Source organism: Corvus moneduloides, chromosome 2 (genome assembly GCF_009650955.1).
Source record: "Corvus moneduloides isolate bCorMon1 chromosome 2, bCorMon1.pri, whole genome shotgun sequence".
Lineage (NCBI taxonomy): Eukaryota > Metazoa > Chordata > Aves > Passeriformes > Corvidae > Corvus > Corvus moneduloides.
Window position 1 is genome coordinate 35,955,350 of NC_045477.1, and position 19,743 is coordinate 35,975,092.

Sequence of the window (19,743 nt, forward strand, 5' to 3'; positions counted from 1 at the left end):
AGGGCTGTGCTGCTTTCTTTATCAGTGCATCATCAGAGTCTTCCTCAGCTGACTCAATAGGAGACACGAAAAAGCTTTCAGTTCTGAGCAGGCAACTCTTCAGCTGATCAGGGGTGCTGCACAAAGGAACAAAGTATCTTGTTGGATCCTTCTCTACCACTTTTCCTTAACTTGAGCAGGGCAAGTGGTTCCAAAATCAGGACTGTCTGCAAAAACGTGTGTCAGATGTGAAATCATTAGCTTGAGCAATTATTATTATTGTATGTGCCATAGCTCTCTGCCTACAAATACAAGGCAGCAACCAAGCCCTAAGCCCAGAGTAGTATCAAGGCCAAAACATGCAAGCAAAGAGAGCCAGAATCCGTAACTTAGGAAATAATTGCCTTTTCTGCCCACAAGCAGTTTTTTACAGAGTAATACAAAAACAGCAAGCAAGGCACTAGGTCCAAGCCAAAGTCCAGACAACACTGCAGCAGGTTATACTGCCAATGCTGCTTCCCTGCAAGGGCCAGCACACAGCAATATTCACTCCCTGAGGCAGCCACACAGCCACAGCTGCAGGGGAGCTGTACCCCAGCACTGAAACTGAATTTAAAGTTATCTCTAGGGCCTTCTACATTTTAAATACAAGCTGTCATAGACAGAGTTCTACCTAAAGAGGGTTGGTTGGTCAGATATGCTTGACTGAAATAGCATAATTGAATTATTTAGGCCAAAGATCTCCTACTGCAGATTTGTTGGGAGTCTGCAAAAGTCTCTCAGCAGCCCCAAGTTCTGTGAACCATCCAACCTACCCATCTGTGGGCTGCTAAAATAGAAATGCAAGCATGATCTTGCACCCACAGCAAGCTCCTTTGGAAGAACAGTAAAGGAGTTTGCAAAATCAGTGACAAATTTGTTTTATCTTTTTGGAAGTGGTACGGGCTGGTCTCAAGTCTGATCAGTGAGGCGAACACTACAACAGGATTATTTGGAGCCAGGCTGTAAGAGGACGGAATTTTCTTGCTGCTTCTGTTCTAAGTCTGCATTGGACTGCTGGTTAGTTTGCTGATCTTCCTATAGACATCCTATAGGATGTATGTCTCACCTAGGTCTTGAAACAATCTCTTCTTGACCACAGCAAAGGAGATACAGAGTGTACTTGCTTCATCAGGACAGAGTGTTTTTGAACTGTTATTTAACAAAGACCCAAGTAAAATCCTCAGGTCTTGATACACACAGCCCCTTTGGTCCCTAAATTAGCAAAATTTCAAGCTGGATCCAGATGCCAGTTTTGCAACTGAGCTGTAACTGTGTCATCAGTCATTGCCTTCACGGTTTTATAAAAACTCCATTGTGTCCAAAGGTGATTAGGGGACTGAAGCAACTTTCATATGAGGAAAGGCTGAGGGACCTGCGGCTGTTTAGCCTGGAGACAACTGAGAGGGGGACCTTGTCATTATCTGTAACTATCTGAAGGGGGTGTGCCAAGAGGATGGAGCCAGGCTCTTCTTGGTGTTGCCAAGCAAGAGGACAAGAAGCAACAGGCAGAAATTAATGCACAGGAAGTTCCACCTGAACACGAGGAAGAACTTCCTTACTATGTAGGTAACCGAGCACTGTAGAAGGCTGCCCAGAGAGGTTGTGGAGCCTCCCTCACTGGAGATATCCAAAAGCTGCCCGGACACAATCCTGAGTGACGTGCTTTAGGGGAACCTGCTTAAGAGGGGAGCTTGGATGAGATGACCTCCAGCGGTCCCTTTCAGCCTTAATTAATCGTCTCCCCGGCTGGCCATCCTACCCTCTGCTGTGGCACTGGGGGCTGCTGCTGGCCCCCTGTCACGGAGGGACTTGCTGGCAGCTTCTCCCTACATTCATCCCCTGCAGAGGTGACGGGACACAGGGGACACGCGGGACATTGTGTGTGTGTGCATGTGTGCATTTTTTTCACTTTTCTGGTATCACTGTGTTAATAATTAAAGAGTTTCTTTTTAGGAAGACTTTGCACTTAATACACAGTTCTGCACGTGGAGCCATGCAGATGCCAATCTACGTCCCAGCAAGTTTACAAAACTCTCCAGAGTCAGCCTGCAAACACTATAACCACAGGAGTCAGACCTTAAGTGTGTGAGGAGGCCATACCAGCTAAGACAGGAAACAGAGTGTTTGACATTATCCAGGGGCTCAGGAGAGGCGGGATGACATGAGAAACAGAAGGAACAGGAGTGCATGAGTGGAGTGAGCTGAAGGACATGTCGCTGCCGTCACAGGCTGCGAGCAAACTGCAAGATGACCTTTAATTCTGAGCTCAGTGCGGGCTCCTTGCCCTGCACTGAAACCTCTCAGCACCACGATGAGAATCAGCCGACTCGTGCGGGCGGCTCTCAGGGCAGACATCCCAAAATCCGTACGGCTGCGACTTTGACCTCACAAAGTAGACACATAGCTTTGTACAGGCACATAAATCCCCGTGCCGCGACGGGTGTGTGACAGGACACGGGACACACACGGGACAAACAAAGCACACACGGGGGACACACGTGGGACACGCAAAGGACACGGGATGCGCATATGGGACACCCAAGGACACGGGGCGTGCACACACACACGGGGACACACACACACACACACACAGACGGGGACACGGGGACACACACACACACACACAGACGGGGACACGGGGACACACACACACACACACACAGACGGGGACACGGGGACACACACACACACACACAGACGGGGACACGGGGACACACACACACACACACGGGGACACACACACACACACACAGACGGGGACACGGGGACACACACACACACACACGGGGACACACGCCCTCAGCGCCGCCGCGCGCTCCCCCCCCCCCCATGCGCCGCCCGGCCCCCCCGCCCGGCTGCTCGCGCCACCCCCGGCCCCGGCCGCTCCCCGGCGGCCGAGGATTGGCTGCGGGCCTCACGCGAGCGGCGCGCGCGCGGGGCGGGGGGCGTGGGAAGAGCGGCTGTGCCCGCGAGTAACCCCGGCGCGCGCTGCGCCCCGCGCGACCTCTTCCCCCGGCAGCGGCGGTGACGCGGCGGCCGCGCGCGCCCCGCGCCCCCCTCCCCTCCGCGCGCGCGCTGCAAAGATGGCGGCACTGAGCAAGTCCATCCCCCACAGCTGCTACGAGATCGGGCACACCTGGCACCCGCAGTGCTCCTCGGCTGTGCTGCACGTCACCCAGAGCGCCCTGGCAGAGTCCCTCCGCATCTACGGCACCCTCTACCTGGTGGGTGTGTGTGCGTATGTGCGTCAGCCCGGCCTAAGGGGGGGCCTGGCCTGAGAGAACAAGGGCAGTGGGGTATCAGAGGCGGGGGGAGCCTGGCGCCGGGTGGATACCAGGGCGCCGGGGGGGAACCTGGCCTGGGGTGGAAGGGGGCCTATAAAGGACATGGTGGGAGCCTGGCCTGAGGCAAGGGGGAAGACTATAGGGGGTGTTTGGGGAGGGCACAAGCGGTGCCGTGGCAACGGGAGTCTGGCCTGGGGTGGTGGGGAAGGACGTAAGGCATATTAAGGAAGGGAGGCTGGTCTGGGGTGGGGGGAGAGGGTTATGGTCGGAGGCAAGGGGCAGGAGACAAGTCAAGGGACAGCCTGATCCTGGAGTGAAGGGGAAGAATAGCAAATAGTATGTTTTGGGGCGGAGTCTGGTGCTGGGGAGGAGAGGGATGATGGTGGGGCCTTTTGGTTTGAGGGCTGGAGGGTTGTCTGGTGGGGAGAACCTGGTGTTTGAGGGGCGAAAGGCATGACAGGGAGAATATGTTGTATCATCTGGCACGAGTAGGGCAGAGGAAGGGCATAGGGGGTGGTGGAATCTGGAGGCATAACACACTGTGAGAGGATTGGTGCTGGTGGGTAGGAGGGCATGGGCACAACCTGAACATCGTACTTTTGTCATCTTCCAGTACCTATGATGCCTGAATAAAAAGCCCCAGTGTTTGCCTGGGAGGCTAGCATTGTGTCTTTGCAGCAGCAAGTGTAGTGCATGTGTGTCTTGCTGTTGGTGACACCTTGGTAATCAGTGCTTTAAGATCAAGGAGATGCCATTGCATAATGAAGCAAGACTAAAAAAATGCATTAAGGCTAAAGGAGTCTGAGTATTCAGAGAGTATCCTACAGGTGAGGTGTCTTAGTGTGAGTGTGCAGTCAGACTTGGTTATATCACCTCAGTAGCAGCTGGCGCATTTCCAGCAAATTAGGGTGTAGATAGGAGAGCTGGGATCTGTTTGCATCATCTCTGTAAACATATCCTGAAAGCCGATCTAAGCTGGAATCGCTGCAGGTGAGATCTTCCCTCTGTCCCCACCTCTGTGCTTCTCCTGTAGTGGTACTTAGGGGATTGAGGAGTGAGCTGGCCACCGAGCCGCCCCCAAGCTAACTTGACAGAAAGGAACACAAATCATTGAGTCTGCACCAGTGGTGGTGCAACAAAATTATTGAGCTATGTAATAAAGAGAAGGAAAGGAGTGGGACTGACATAATTCAGTTAAGCTTCCACTGAAGGGTTTATTGAGTGAAAATTGTGACATCTTTTTATATGATAAAATAGTAACTGGTAGCAGTGTGAACCTAAGGAGTTGTCATGTCTGACAATGAACATTTTCACTCTGAACTGCCACAGACAGGAGTGGCAGCTGTTGGTGGGAGCTTACAGTAAGCTGTGTCATGAAACTAATACAGAGAAGAACATTCTCTTTTCTCCTCTTCCTTTACCCAGTACTATTTTCTTTGAATCTGTTTTCTGATCTAGTTTGCTCTGTGGGAGCATTAATACTTGTACAGCAGAGCATGGGCCTGAAGCAAGCCATGAGAGGTGTAGTGGTGATCTGTCAGGTCTGGCTAAAGATAAAGCAGCTTAAACAGTTCTGTAATTAAATCAAAATTCCCCAACAGCCAAACCCAGTCAAGAGATTTCCTGCTCATAGCTCTGTTACGGTTCACTCAGTTGTGCAGTCACGGGTTAGGGGGAAAGCTCCCACTTTTTATTTCTTTGAAAAGAAAAGCAAACCTAAAAATCCAAAATGTTTTTCTGGTCTGTTTTGCATTGTGACCACATAAACAGTTACATCTTGTCATAAACCCGAAGTGGGGTGGGAACCTTCTCAACCAATGTCTTGCTGCATTGTAAAACCTCTGCCTCAGTTTTTACACTGTCTTCTTTGCAGTTTAGTTTAGTTTCTCTTAGGTTTTTGTTGATAGTATTTAACTTGACTTGCCAGAGTAATCTAAAGCTTAGCTGCTCTAAAATCTTGCTGCTGTCTAAAGACAGAGGAAGCACTTGCCAGTCTCTGCTCCCAGACACATAACTGTACTTTTCTTTGTGTGATTCTGGACTTCATCTCTCCATGAGCTAACCTGGAAGAGGTTACTTACCCTGCTTTTAGCTGGGGTAATTTTCAGTTACAGTAATGAATTGAATTATTAAGCAGGATTTGATGAGCACCAGAGCCAGTGTAAGGTAAGGAGGAAAAGGGTGGAGTGTGGACTGCAAAGGAGGAAGCAGAAGGTTTGCACATTAAGCAGCTTGGCAGGGAAAGAACAGTCCTGAATTAAGAGAGTCATCACAAAATTAATTCTTTGCTAGACTTATGGCTGTGCTTGAAAACCTTTTATTTGTAAATGAAATACAGCAGTTGGACAGCACAAATGTTCAGACCTTTTCTGTATTCTGAGGTTCACATAAGGGGATGAACTTAAGTTATTTTGCCTTTATATTTATGTCAGTGTATGTTCAGAATGTTTCTGGTAGTACATAGGCCCTGTCCTTTGTAGGGCTCAGCAACAAAAAATGCACTTCATTTTTCTATGTCAAGCCTGTAAAATGGCTTCTGATTGAACCTCCTGTTGCCACAAGCTAATAACTAAGGAAAGGAGATGAAAGAGTTTCCTTTCACAAAAGCTTGTGAAGAAATGAATGAGAATGAATAGTTGAGAATAAATAGCCAGAGGTTGTTCTCTGAGAGAACATGTTTAGGGACAGTTACAATCCAGAGTCCAAACTCTATAACAGCTTCACCCCACATCTTTTAAATGCTTTGTTTCTCTTGTGTCAGTGGGAGACTGATGGACCTAAATTAAGTGGTGTTAGTAAGTGAAATATTGGCTGTCATTACATAGCTGTATAGAGTCTTTGCTTTTAAGTAATGCTGTGCTCTTTGTTTAGTTGTTGTTTTTTCCCCTTCTCTTTTTAGTAATTGTGCTGGAGTGTTTTTTTTAGTTGGAAAAAATATAGCCTTGAGACACCATACTTGCACCGTCGTTATTTTTGGTTCAGTACAAATGGATTGCTTTAGTGAAAATAGATTTCACATCTAAATTGAATTGTTCCTCCCCATATGAAGTGGCTGATAGGAATGCCTGTTTTTAAGTAAGGCTGCTTTTGTTTTCACAAACCAAACGTCCTGGTGAGCAAATCTTATGAGACCCACTTAAAAAAAAAAAGTGGCTTAGCATCTCTACCTGCAGAAGAAACTCTAAACAATCTTCCATAAACATTGTAATTGTACTTTTTGAAAACCATCTGCCTTGATATCTTAAAACTTCAATGAAAAGTCCTTCCTCATAATTTGCTGTATTTTATTCCATGTATACTTTGTTTTTACACAAGTCAAAGCTAAACAAAATGTGACGGTGTCATCTTGTATTTTCAAAGCTGAAGAAGTCAGACTTCTAGAAATTCACAGAGGTGAGGACAAGAGAATGATTCAACAGGGAAATTGCATGAAGCTGGGAATAAAAAGGCTGGAATACTGGCTTTGAGTTATTTCAGCTTCCATTTCCCAAGATTCTGTTGATTTCACATGGGAAGAGTGCTATTTTTCACATGCATTAGAGCAAAGGCCTCTATTTCCTGGGGATTTGTAAGTTTTAGACATTTGTTTGCTGATTTTGCAACATTTTGCAGTAGATAAATATGCTTAGTCATTTTTATGAAGTCTTTATAGTGTACCAGAGATAATCTGATCAGATAACATTTTCACCTAATTTAAATAAGGTAAAAATTGTTTGTTTGCTACATTGTAGTAACAGATCTAGAGCTCATTCTTCTAACCTTTTGCCAGTGGGATGGCAAGAGTCATTCATGCCATTTACCTTTGTGTTCTCTTAGTCTGATCATCTACTCTCTTCACCTAATTTAAGACAGGTTCCCTCCCTCACTTTCCAACCTAACTTCTGTCCTGCCCCTTTTCCTTTCAAAGACAGGTCTTCCTCTCCCCACCTACATCTTCTGTCCTTTCTCCCCAGCACCAGCTCCTTCCTACTCTGTATCTGCTGCCCTTCCTTCCTGCTGCTAAAGGGCACAGCCAGAACACAGCTTGAGCACTGGCCTGGGCTGACTCTTGGCTTACTCCTGGCTCTGACTCCAGACACCTCTCCCACAAAGATCTGCTGGCAGAGAGGAGAGGAGCAGCAGGCCTAAAGCAGTGTGAGTGCCAGCGGGTCTGTTTCAAGTGTCCTCTGAACTGAGGGATGGTTCAATCATCTCTTTAGAACAGATGTAACCAGAGTCTGCTGCTCCAGTACAGATTTTAATGATCCTCAGCACCTGCTGTATTTTATTGATTATTTTTCTTTCTTAATTTCTTCTCACACTCTTTTCATGCTCATTTCCTTACTTTTGATTCTCATTTTTGTTTCACTTCTAATATTTCTTCATACTTGTGCCATATCTGCTTCTTCCTGTGCCTAGAATAACCTTCCGGTTCTTAGATGCCAATTGCTTCTTCTCTCTCTGTGTCAGAAGGGGTTTTTTTTCTACTTAGGATTCCAGTGCTGTTGTCTTTCTGAGCCCTGTTTGACCCATCAATATCTGTATTCTGTATCTTAATCTGCATTATTTATTCTGTAACCTCTCTAGGAATAGGTCAGCGTTGTATATCATACTCTCAGAGACACAAATGCTATCAGCTATTGTAAAAATATAAGCTGTTTTTTTCTTCCTGTGCAATATCAGTGGGAGGACATTGGTATGAGTACAGCATGGGCCAGGGAGCTGCAGTGGCAGCTGGCAGGTCACTTCACAGGTAAATCATTGTTTGACACCCCAAGACGCTGGAGGTAACAACAGCAAGAACAACTCTCATTGTGCTAATGAATTATTTTGAAAACTGTTACAGGTACGACAGAATCACCAGCCAAAAGATCAAGATGAAGTGTGAGTCTCGCATTACTTTCCTGGCTGTATGCACATTGCTTTAGGATTGGGCCAGAGGTTGTTCCCAGGGATAGATAGTGCACACTGGCTGTGCTGCTGCTGCTTCAGGCTCGCTTCACATGCAGCTTCCCTTGGGAAAGCTGTTTGAACTGGTCCTGAGCAAAGCTGGGAAGCCAGCTAAAAGGCACTGAAGTGGATCCTCTCTTACCCGCCAACATAGATAGAGTCGTCATGTATCATCTCTCTGAGGTGTGCAAGAAGGCTGTACTGGCCAGATTGTATTCTAAAATACTCTGGACTTGCTGGGTATATTAAAATGTGATTTTTTTCCTTGTTTGTGCTGTAAACCATTGTGTGTTTGGAAGTAGGGTGGGGAGACTAGGGAGGATGTTACTCTGGAATATGCTTCTGTATGCCAACTTGGGTCTCTGGGTTAGGCTGTCAGTAATCTCTGCTCTGTCAGATCCAGTACCTAGAATTACTGTGATGGTGGTGTGTGATTGCCTTCTTTTGGATATCTGTTCATCTTAGTACTGTGCAGTGTCCTGTATCTCTCTGCTGTGTTATGAATGACACGAAGGTCACTGTCTTCTTGTCTTTAGATTCTTATGGAGGCTGGCTTAAATATTACTAAAATTAGCCTAAATGTTATTAAAGTAAGAACCTGTGACTTCTTCATTCCACGCTGTGATCATTTCACTCTGTTCAGGTGGCTTTTGGGCCATGCTATAAAGTTCTTTCATAAATTGAAAATAAACAAAAATCGTCTTTTGCTGAGATGCTGAGAATTTAAAAAGAGTCATGTAATGAATTTAGGTGAACCAAAGAATTTATACTCAAAGATGCAAGGGGTAACTAGGAGCCTGCATCACGGTAATGTTGGAAATCAGGGAAAGCCTCGGCCTTGACTGACTGAGCAAAGATCTTGGTAAAAACGCTACGAATCCTGGGAACTAGCAAAAATCATTAAAGGGACTGTTTATCAAGGAATCAACCTGTTCTCTTAACTTGTTACAGCTTTAGAGTAGAGTGCAAGAATTTGTAGGGCACTCCTAGGAGGGCAATCCTTGAAAATTATGCTGAGTTAGACATTTTAAGGGGAATGAAATACAGTCTCCTACTCATTTCAGTAGAAGGAAAACAAATAGTAAAGATAAGTTGTCATGGAATGAGAGTGATTCCAGGCTTGAAGGTAATTTAAATGTCATTCAAAGAGTATGTGAGTGCTGTTTCTTTCTTCTTTTAGTTGGTTGGGTGATACGGAAAATTTGGAAAAATCCAAATCAAAACAAGCCAGCCCACTGATGGTGATCCTCATAGAACATCTCACACGAGACAGGGCAACTGAGAGAGCAGGAGGTGTACACTCTTCCTCAATGGAGTTATGAAATTAAACAATCTGGAAGCCAGGTTTTGTAATCAGTGAAATCAGGAAGGGATGAGCTGATTGAGGAAAAACAAATCTGAGTGTTTCAGAGGACGCATGAGAAAGAAATTGCTTATTTGAACAAGTGTCTTTCAAAACCCAAGTGTTACCTGAGGGCATTTTGAGATTCAGTTACTCCAAAGCAGTTAAAAATAATTTTTATGAAACAAAGGAATAATGTTCTTGTAAAATTTGTAAAAATTTGCAAATGATTATAAAAGAACATAAAAATAATTGAATACAATTGTGAAAGAAATCTGACATTTCTTTGTAGCTCTGCCTGCCATTTGAGTAATCTGAGGAATTTTCTTAACGATTTTAAATACTGGGGATTGCTTTGCTTTTAGATTCATGTGACTTAATTTATAAAATTTTCCTTGGGTTTTTAATGACTTGCAGCATATGGATTATATAAACCATGTGCACAGTTGTATTGGTCATCTCTAAATTTGCATTTTAAAGTGCCTGAACCTGTCTGATAGTTGTGGTTATAAATGCTATTGAACTCTGCTTTCCTAAAGATTTGGCTAAGTGTCTGCATATTTCTATAACGTTTTTTTAAAATTTTTCTTATTTTCTCTTTTTTTTCCTCTTTTTTGAAATAAAAGTTTGTTATGATGTGGTTGATTTCAGCTGGATGTCTTGAAGGAATGAGAGATGGTAGTGCTTGTTTCCATTTTCCATCAGTCAGTGTTGTATGTGTTGTCTAATTCCACTAAATTTTGATGGAGGAGTAGTCCTTAAAGTCATACACTTTGTACAAACTTAAGGTTAAGGAGGGAGGATGGAGGAGGGAGAGACAGAAATGTTCTACACATGACAACAGAGTTGGCAGAAAGCCTGTGGTTTTTTTTAGCCTGCTGCCTAACCTGTCAGACTCTACATTGGTCAGCCAATTAGTACATTCATTAAGTGAAACCATCCTTTGGGTGCAGTGCCTCTTGTGGAATCCGTAGTTCAGGGATATAGGTGAGGATTGAGGATACTGGAGGTGAATCTGAGGTTATTGTGGTTGGGTGATGAATACTTGTAGGTGTTACATGACACATCATGAAAATAATCAGGCCTGGCTGGTTCCTCAAATCATGGCAAAGCTTGGGTTTGAGTCTCGTGTTCCTTTTCCCCTGGAACACCAATAGCCTAGCTCAAATCTTGCAGTACACTATGCAGCTGTTGTTTAGGGATGGTGTTGGAATTACATATATTCTTTCCATGGTTAGGACAGAATAAATAAATTCTGATTTTTTTTCAGTTCAGTGGGGCTTAACATTTGTATATAAAGACTAAGTTAAAAAAAGAAAAAGGACTTGAGTAATGATATTCCACAAACTGAGGTGTCCTGAAACTGGTGGACTGATTTTTTTATAATTACATTTTTTATGTTAAGGAGTCAAAATGCAGTTGTGTGAATTCTATAGTTAATGCTAGAAAATATTTTTTTCTGTCTGTTTCTTTATTAATACTGACCAGGCTTTTTTTTTTTAATTCATCTGTTAGGATCTTCATGGAGATTATTATTTTGCCAAGGAAGTACCTGCTGGGAGTCCTGATTCCTCTTTCCATTCTTTCTGCTACTGACATCCACTGCTAAGCCTTGAGCAGTGCATTTATTATAAGAATTTGGTTTTCATCATAAAGTCTTCCCAGCTGATTTGAGTGAAGTATATCCCAGTGGCGGCGAAGAACTCCTGCATTCTGACATCAGATTTCATAATCTCTCTGCACTTTCATAATACTTTTCTGAAATGTATGGAACTGAGAGGGACAGCAGAAGGGTATCCAGAAATATCTGGTATTTTTTCCATGTAATCACACCACTGGTGGTAGAGGAGAGGAACTCTATAGTCTGCTCTTGCCTGCTTTTAGCTCTACACAACATTTAGCTTCATAGATGTCTATAAAGAAGTAAGAAAATTATCAGCTTTTATAAGCTTTTTTTTTTTTGATGGGTGTTCATGAAGCTCTATTGCTGTCACACATACATCTCTTTCAATTTGGGTGAGCAATTTTCTGTGGAATTGTGTGTTACTGTTTCTGGTTCTTTTCTGTTTTTCACTTGGGAGTAGGATAGTACAGAGAAGAGAAAGCAGAAATTTACATTAATATAAAACTTGCTGGAGACATTACAGAAATAAATTTTTTACTTTGATTTGACATTAATTTGTAAGATACCAGTCTTTGCGTGTTGCACTTCCGGCACTTTGGTCTGAGGGAGCAAGGCTTCACACTTGGCTGTAAGGGCTGTGTTCTTAAAATAAAAAAATTGTTATTTTGTTCCAGTGTTCATGTCCTTCCTACAATATGCTAGAAATAGCTGAGTGGGTAGCAACTAGTTATCCAGCATTTAGACTATATTAAGACTTTCCCTCAACAGAAAGATTATCTGGATTGCATTATTGCCTAATCCATTATGCTTAAAGCAGTCTTGACACTTGATTAAGTAATGTGTACATCTGTTATCAGAGGTCGATTCATGCATGGATTTCTTCTTAATCCTTAACTCAAGCTTCATTTTGGAAACAAGATTTTGGCAGAACTTTCCCGTGGTTAGTTTTAGCAGAATCCTCATCCCATCTCTGATTCTAAAACATCTACTTGCTATTCAGTTTCAGCAGAATAGCTCCCTCTCACAACCAAGACTTTGAGAGGTGTTGGCACTATGGATTTGACAGGATGCCTTTCTTTCTTCTTATCAGCACCAGCAATATGAAGCTCAGTCTGTTTGGAACTTCTCTAAGCATTGACCAAAAACTCCTGCCAGTTTTGAGGCTCCTGGGGGATCAGTGCAGATAAAGATAATAATGCTATTAGAATGAAAAAATAATAGAATCTGTCTCATGGTGCACTCAAAATAGAGTTTCATGGAGTTGTAGGAGTACAAAGGCTGAAGGGACCTTGGGAGGCCCTGAGATTGCTCAAGGAATTTTCTTGTTAAGTTTCAAGGGTCTCCAGTGATGGAGAGTCCACAATCACTTTGGGCAACCTGCTCCAATATTCAGCCACCCTCAAATGAAAATTTTTCTTTGTTAGGTCTAAGCAGAGTTTCTTATACTTGAGCTTGTCTGTTGCCTCTTGTCTTAGCCCTGGGTACGTCTGAGACAGGCCTTGTTTTCTACATCTTCCCATTAGCTAATTGCAGAATTTCTGTAGACAAAAAAAAGTTTGGGGACCTTTTGTGTTTGAGTCATTAAATAAGCTATTCTTTGTAATACATGGGACGTACATTAAACTGACCAAAAAGAATGTTTATTTTGTAGATTGAGACTCTTTTCTGCCATAGACAGTTGTTTAGATAATATACCAGTTCTATAAAATACATCAGGAATGTGTTGTTCTTCCAGGAGATGGTGAACATTTTTTGAGGACTTGCAGTAATTTAACTGTAGTAGAAAACTTTTAAAAATACATCACCACTTCACAGACACTGTGTAAGGTCTTTATTTGGATTACTTCAGTGATATTCTGAACATCATTATGTGATTGTCCAACTGTCTTGAAGACAAAACTCGGTAGATATATTGCATCTTAAAAGTTTTAATATCTGGCAATTATGGCCAAAGGTAACAAGGTAATAAAATTCCTCTTCTTCTTCCCATTTCAGATTGCTTGATGTATTTCCTGGTATAAATATTGTAACGGCTGGAACAAGTTCAAAGGAAACCTTTGTGGTATTGATCATAAAGTTTAAGATGCTTTGTTTTACTACTTAAATGGGCATGTCTCATTTTCCATTTCTCTTTTTATTATTCTTTACGATGTGCAAAAAAGTGCCTAACTGAATTAAAGTTTGTCCCCCATTCTTTTTCTTCCCTTCTCCCTCAGATTGCAGCTATTCTCAGGAAACGAAAACTTGACTATTATTTGTACAAACTGCTACCTGAGGTCTTGCAGTCAACTTCCTTTCTGACAGCAAATGGGACGTTGTATATTGCTTGCTTTTGCATTCTAAGGTTGGTATACTATCCTAAAAATGAAACATAGTAAAGCTACTTTTTGTGCAGCTTTTCAATTTGTATAATCATTTGTTTCTTTTTGTAATAGGCTTGTTTGTAATGTTTTGGAGTAAGAAAAGCTACAGCAATCATCTTGATTTCTGATCTTACCATTTGAATATGAAACTTTGCTTTTTAAAGTTATTTTATTCTCATTTTTGTAATCTTTTAAATGAGTAAACAAGTCAAGGTATCAACTTTGCTTCTTTTTCTCTGTTTTACTGATTCAAAATACGTTGTTGCAGGAAATTCAAATAGATTCTAGGGGGGAATTAAAAAGGCCTACTCTTTCCTTCCTAGAAATAATTGATGTAATTTGATATTGGTTTCTATTTTCCTGATGCAGAGGCTGTGATAACTTTTAATTATCCTGAACTTTATCCAGCCATCCAAGTTTGTACTTCCTTTATGGTCATAAATGAAGGAAATCCCAGCAGAGCTTCTGGGATTCTGTAAGATACAGACTTCCTCTGAAAAATGAGCATAAAGGGCACTTCTGTATTCTGTTTCCAGCATATATTTCCAGTAACTATCAGGATAGTTAAAAACTAAAAGTTGCTGTTTATTAATATGATTATGCATTGATTGTAAGAGATGTTACACATAGACAAGTAAAGCCTACAGTAGCTATGAGTGTTTGAAAGTTAACTGACAGCACACTCGACAGCCCCTCTAAAAGATAAACCCATTATGCCCTACTTCTAAATCTATTTAGAAGCCTCTAAACTTTCCTTCAAAGCTGAAGGAGAAGGCAGAAAAGAAGAGGAACTGGCTGAGGAGCCATGGAATGCTTTTCAAGTAAATAATTTTCAAAGTTCAAAGTGAATCTATAAGTAATGAGCTCTAAAGAATATGATGTTTTCTAGCAATCTAGGTTGTATTAATATCGATTTCTTTATTCCTCTGAACTATAGATGCCCTTCCTTATTCTGCCATGTATTTGCCTGTAAATCTGCAGTTCTTTACCCCGGTGCTGTAGTTAAATGTTATTCTCTAAATTAAGCTGGTATGGTTTTAAGTTTTATGGTTTTCAGCAGTTCCCGTTACAGAGGATATTAGCCATCTAGCAGATCTGTGCCTGTACTAGTTACTGAAGCAGGTAAGGGATGAGTGTCTTGCTCTGAAGCCAGTTGGTATGGCATCACTTTCACCTACGTGGAGCATAGCTGTCTAAAGCTGTTCTGATCTCTGGAACAGCATGGCCAGATGCAGACTGGGTAATGGAAATGCTGCCTAGTCCAGGTGCCCTCCGAGTCTCCTTGAAGCATTGTTTGGGTTTACCTAGGTGAGAACCATGCAGAGGATGATTCCAATGATTAAACGTGACAAGGCATACATGTAGGTGCTTAAGCCGTGCTGCACAGTTACCAGCCAGCATCTTGGGAGGTGTACATGCTTCTTCTCTTACAAAGAGATGCCCATGAGGAATAAACAGCTGCAGCAGAATCCTTGCTGGCAGAGTCTCTGCACACTGCCCACCACCTGCAGTTGCAGGACTTGCAACTTAAAAGTTGTTGGCTAGAGTGCTGATTGAAACTGGTGAACTGAAATCACTAACAGAGGCAGAACAAGCTTTTAAGGCAGCCATGGGAATGGTGCCTGTTGAAGTACATGAATGTCCAATTATAATGAGAATTTTGCAGCTTTTCTGTACAAAATGAAATTCAGAGCCTTAGCAGTTAAGTGACTAGGATATATAAGAGCTATTAAATGACGTTTCAGAAAACAATGGATAACATGATTATCAGAGAAGAAATGTATACTTTGAAGAATAAGTACATACCTGGTGATGATGCACTTGGTGCTTTTACATGAATTCCCAAGTGCCTTTGAGTAGAGTGCCTGCCAGGATTCTTCAAGAAGAAAGGTCCTCTGTATTCCAGGAATTAGTAAATGATTAGTAAGCAGTTAATATATATGAAACAAAACAAGGCATAAATAATTTGTTTTCATAGTAGAAAGAGATGACCACTGAAGTTCCTGCTATGTCCTTTGTTTTGGATATACCTAAGGAATCTGGAAAAGGAGCTCAAGACTAGTATGAGAGATTGTATAAGATTATTTAGGGTCCAGAAATCTAAAACTGACTCCCATCCATTTCAGAAAGATCTGTTGATTAAAATCACTTGGGAAATTTGATAGAAAAAAGTGCAGAGTAATGCATTGGGAAGGAAAGAAAGCAGCTCTGTCCTTACTGAGGGATGGGCTTTAAACCAGCTGTGATTAATCAGGAAGGTGTTTGAAGATCATCATGGGTAGGTTATTTGAACAAGTCACTTCAGCACTTGAATATGGTCGAGGACCCGAATGAGTGTTGTTTGGAGAAAAAATGAGAACACACCGGGAAGCTGAATGAATACATGACACCTTTACATGAGTACTGTATGCCTTTTTAAGCGTTTCTCTTAAGATCATAGTGTTGAAAAGTCATTCAGTTGAAATGTACTTAATATCTTACATTTAATATACTTGTCTTGCAGCTTGAGACAAGCTTGTTTCTCTCACCTGCTCTTGGGTGGTTGATGGAGGATGCAAATGTGAGACTTAATTTCTTTATTTTTGACCAATTTGTGTCTTTTTTTAATAGGTTTTTTTTTTTTAATGTTTTGATTGAAGTTGTATTATTTGAATTTATTGCTGTGTGATACAGTGTACTTCCTTCAGTAGCCCGAGAGTAATGGTATGTGATTATCCCCACCAGAATGTGATTTGGTGTTGTACATTTTGAACCATCAAGGAAGTACCAGTATCTCTGTTTCTGCATAACTGGCCCGGGTATTTCTGGACTTGATTTGCAGCCATGGAAAGAGATTGTCCGAGACTGTGAAGACCTAGATGCTCTCTGTCTGGTTCTAGATAGTGATGAGAGATTGGATGAGAGACTTGTGCAGTAGGATATATGCTGCAGTTTTTGTATCTGTTTTTGATTGAAAGGTATATTATAGCAGCAGCAGTAACTCAGAAGCAGAATTGCCCTGCAAGCCCCATGCAGTTGATTGCTCTTAACCTCTTGGAGTTTTAGACCTAAGCAATGGATTGAAGGGTTTATAGCTGGACATATTAACTCATATATGGTAGTTTCTTCCTTTCAGCTAGGAAAAGCTACCAAATTTGAAACTGATGCAGATATTCTCAAGGATGTAAAACTTTAGGCAAGAATGTGGAATTAAAATAATTTCAGGCATTGTTTAAAACTTTCATCATTTCACAGGTGGGTAAAATTTAAAAACTACCTAAATCCGGTGTCAGCAATGACTTAGGCAGTGGATAGATCTTCTTGTTTTAGAAGGATTGCCGAGATAACTTGACTGACTTTTTTTTAGCTCCTATTTTTTTGGTGTGGTGAATTAGGGTCTGTGTACAAGCTGCTCTGTTGGCAGAGCAGTGAGGGTGATGATCTCTGTCACGGATGTGTGACAGTCCAGCTGGGGGTTGTAATCTCTTCTGCTGGTGACATCCAAAAGACTTCATCTGTCTGGGCTTCAGATGGAAGTGCTGGGTTCCTGTGTTGACACGCATTGCATCTGTTAATGAAAGGTGTGATTTTTAGGTTTATGGTTTAATTACTTGTAAAACCTCACAAAGACATGGTTCTCTTAGTCTAGCAACTAGAGTAATTAAGTTTATCCATGTACAGCTTGTACATTGAGGAATTAGATGCATGACCTGAAAGAACTCCTAGTTCTTATTCCAATTTCTATCCACAGAACATGTGAAAATAACCATGCAAATAATAACAAAATCTAATTTTCATTTACTTTAGGAGAAGTTTAAATGTTTCAGTTAGTGACTGTACATTTTTATTTCCACTAGACTTTATTATGTAAAATGTGTTACTGTTGTTTCTGAAATCTTGTCAAACCAAACATGCAAGCATTTGTAAAAGGATTCTGAACCATGCCAAAAGAACAAATTACTGTTTCTTTCCCACAGAAAAGGCATTTGTTCTGTTACTTAACAGGTGTGTCTGGTAAGATGTGTTCATACTTATTAAGATGCTTAAAATGACTTCTCTGAAACTTCATACAGTAATTACTTTCCGAGAGAGTCGTAATAATGAACTTTAGCTCCTGCAGCATTTGGCATTGTCATCCTGAGAAATTATCCTTTTGCAGCCGTGGGAATGAGCAGTGTGTGTAATTGCCATTACATCACTTGCTGCTGATACACTGGCTGTCTTTTCACTTACGAACATAAGCTGGCATTGCTCGCTGGTAATGTTATTTTTGCAGGAGTATGAAATGAGGCTGCTTATGCCTTTGACGGCAAGAATGAAAGTGAGCTAATCAGATGGTGTTGATTAATTATCTTTGTTCTCTCTTCTGTGTTGTCAGCATGAAATTTTATCTAAGAAAATGTCCTCTTCTACCCTGTATGTGTTTGCCATTTTGTTTGTTTATTTTGTTTGCTGTGTTTTTAGAAGGATAGACTCCATTGTAACGTTTTGTTTTCCCACCGATAGTGCTTGTCAGCTGAGCAGCATTGGTGTAATTGAAGTATGTTTATTATCATGCTACCAAATGTCACGACTCTCTGACTCTTGTTTGACTTTGTGATCAGCCTGTGTAAGTTTGAAGGTGCAGGTCTCCTGAGCAGACCAAACATGGTGGGTGACACTGTGTCTGACATGCAGTTTGATTTTCTTCCTTTAATAGTGACCAATTTATAGAAAGATTTTCTTAGATATTGTCAGTTGTGTAACTCTTTTTCTTCAGCTCTTTTTGTTGAAAGAATTTTGATAGTTGAAATTGTGTGGACTCTAAAAGAAATCCAGATCTAGCTGCAAAAAATGAGAGCTTTCCCAGCTTAATAGGACTGGGAATTCACTGTTGCTTCCACTTGTAATGTACAGACTGATTCCTTGGCTTACTGTAAATGTGTATTTTCCTGTTTTTAGCATCAGTGGGTTGTCTGGAGCGTGGCATATATTATAATGATTTGATTTGATTTCTGTCTTACCTGATTGCATTCCACAAGGTAGATCTTCCTGAAGATGTATTTGGACGAGTAGCAAAGAGATGAGTGGCTATAAGATCTTTTAGAAGATTTTTCTGTAATTAGTATCAGCATCTTTTCAAAAGTATATCTTGAAAACTCTGCTTTCCTGGAAGAAAAGTAGCCATTTAAATGAAATGAATACATTATTGAAGTGTTTCAGGTGTTTAATGTTTGTGAAGCACTTTGGGAACTCTTCTTGAGAATTATCCAACTGTAAAAATATAATGATTACTGTTTATTAGTAAGTACAGATTAATGTGAGAAGGCAAAATTAATAAATCATTTGTAATTTTATAAAACAGATAAAATACGGTGTGGTTCATTAATGTTCGGTTTGCATGTAATACATGTACAAATTACTTTTTCAGGAAGATACTTGGAAAATTCTACTTCTGGTCCCCTGGCTTTGGTGCAGCTTTACCTGCTTCTTACATGGCTATTCTCATCGAAAGGAAAAGCAGGTAGGGTTTGTGTTTATGGATTTTCAGCTTAATATAGTAATGTTTCTTGTTTTGGTCATTTGATGATTGACATTTGACAATTCAGTGGTTTTATTTCAGAGTGCAAGAAATAATAGTTCATTTGAAATAGTGTCTTTTGCAACCTTGAGTTTAAATCTAGAAAGCTACAGTGAAAAAACACTTTACAAACATTGAGTTTCATGTTTGTGGTTTGTCTTGTTTAATGGACAGTTGGTTTGCTCAGGATTGCCTGATAAAGCTGGGTTGCTTAGGGCTTCCTAATGAAACTATGGTTTTATTCTTGTTTGCTTTTTAAAATATTATTTGAGCAATGTTTGCAAATAGTCACAGAGAGGGAGAGTGCTGATGACTTAACAACATGACATTAGTTAAGATAGAGGAGTCATAGGATGTTGTGGAGAAAACTGTGGATGAGCTGAAATAATTCAAATTGGATGAAATATAATGGTACAGAAGGCAAAGCCTTTCACTTAAGGAGAGGTGCTGAAGTTCAGCTGTAAGTTCATTATGAAAGCATGAAGCGAGGGAAAGAAATCTCTGAGTAATCCAGGGATAGCCCAAGGCTGCCATTTGTAATGTGGCCACAGGAAGATGGCAGGTGAAATCCTGGCTCGTAAGGTTTTATTGTTAGAAATTCAACTTACATTGGTATCTTGTATAAACAGTGGCAGTTATAA

The 19,743-nt window shown here is 41.3% G+C and overlaps 1 protein-coding gene across 2 annotated transcripts in view; it reads left to right on the plus strand.

The window, feature by feature from the left end:
- Positions 1 to 3,048: 3,048 nt before the first annotated feature.
- TMEM135 (transmembrane protein 135) overlaps positions 3,049 to 19,743 on the plus strand; it is a 160,362-nt gene continuing 143,667 nt past the window's right edge. Inside the window, exons 1-3 of one of the 2 annotated variants that reach the window (XM_032099118.1) lie at positions 3,049 to 3,245; positions 13,417 to 13,544; positions 18,953 to 19,045. In XM_032099118.1, the coding sequence (XP_031955009.1) occupies positions 3,105 to 3,245; positions 13,417 to 13,544; positions 18,953 to 19,045 (362 nt within the window). In that variant the 5' untranslated portion in view covers positions 3,049 to 3,104. The remainder of the gene's footprint in view (positions 3,246 to 13,416; positions 13,545 to 18,952; positions 19,046 to 19,743) is intronic. The other variant, XM_032099119.1, reaches the window with a different exon arrangement.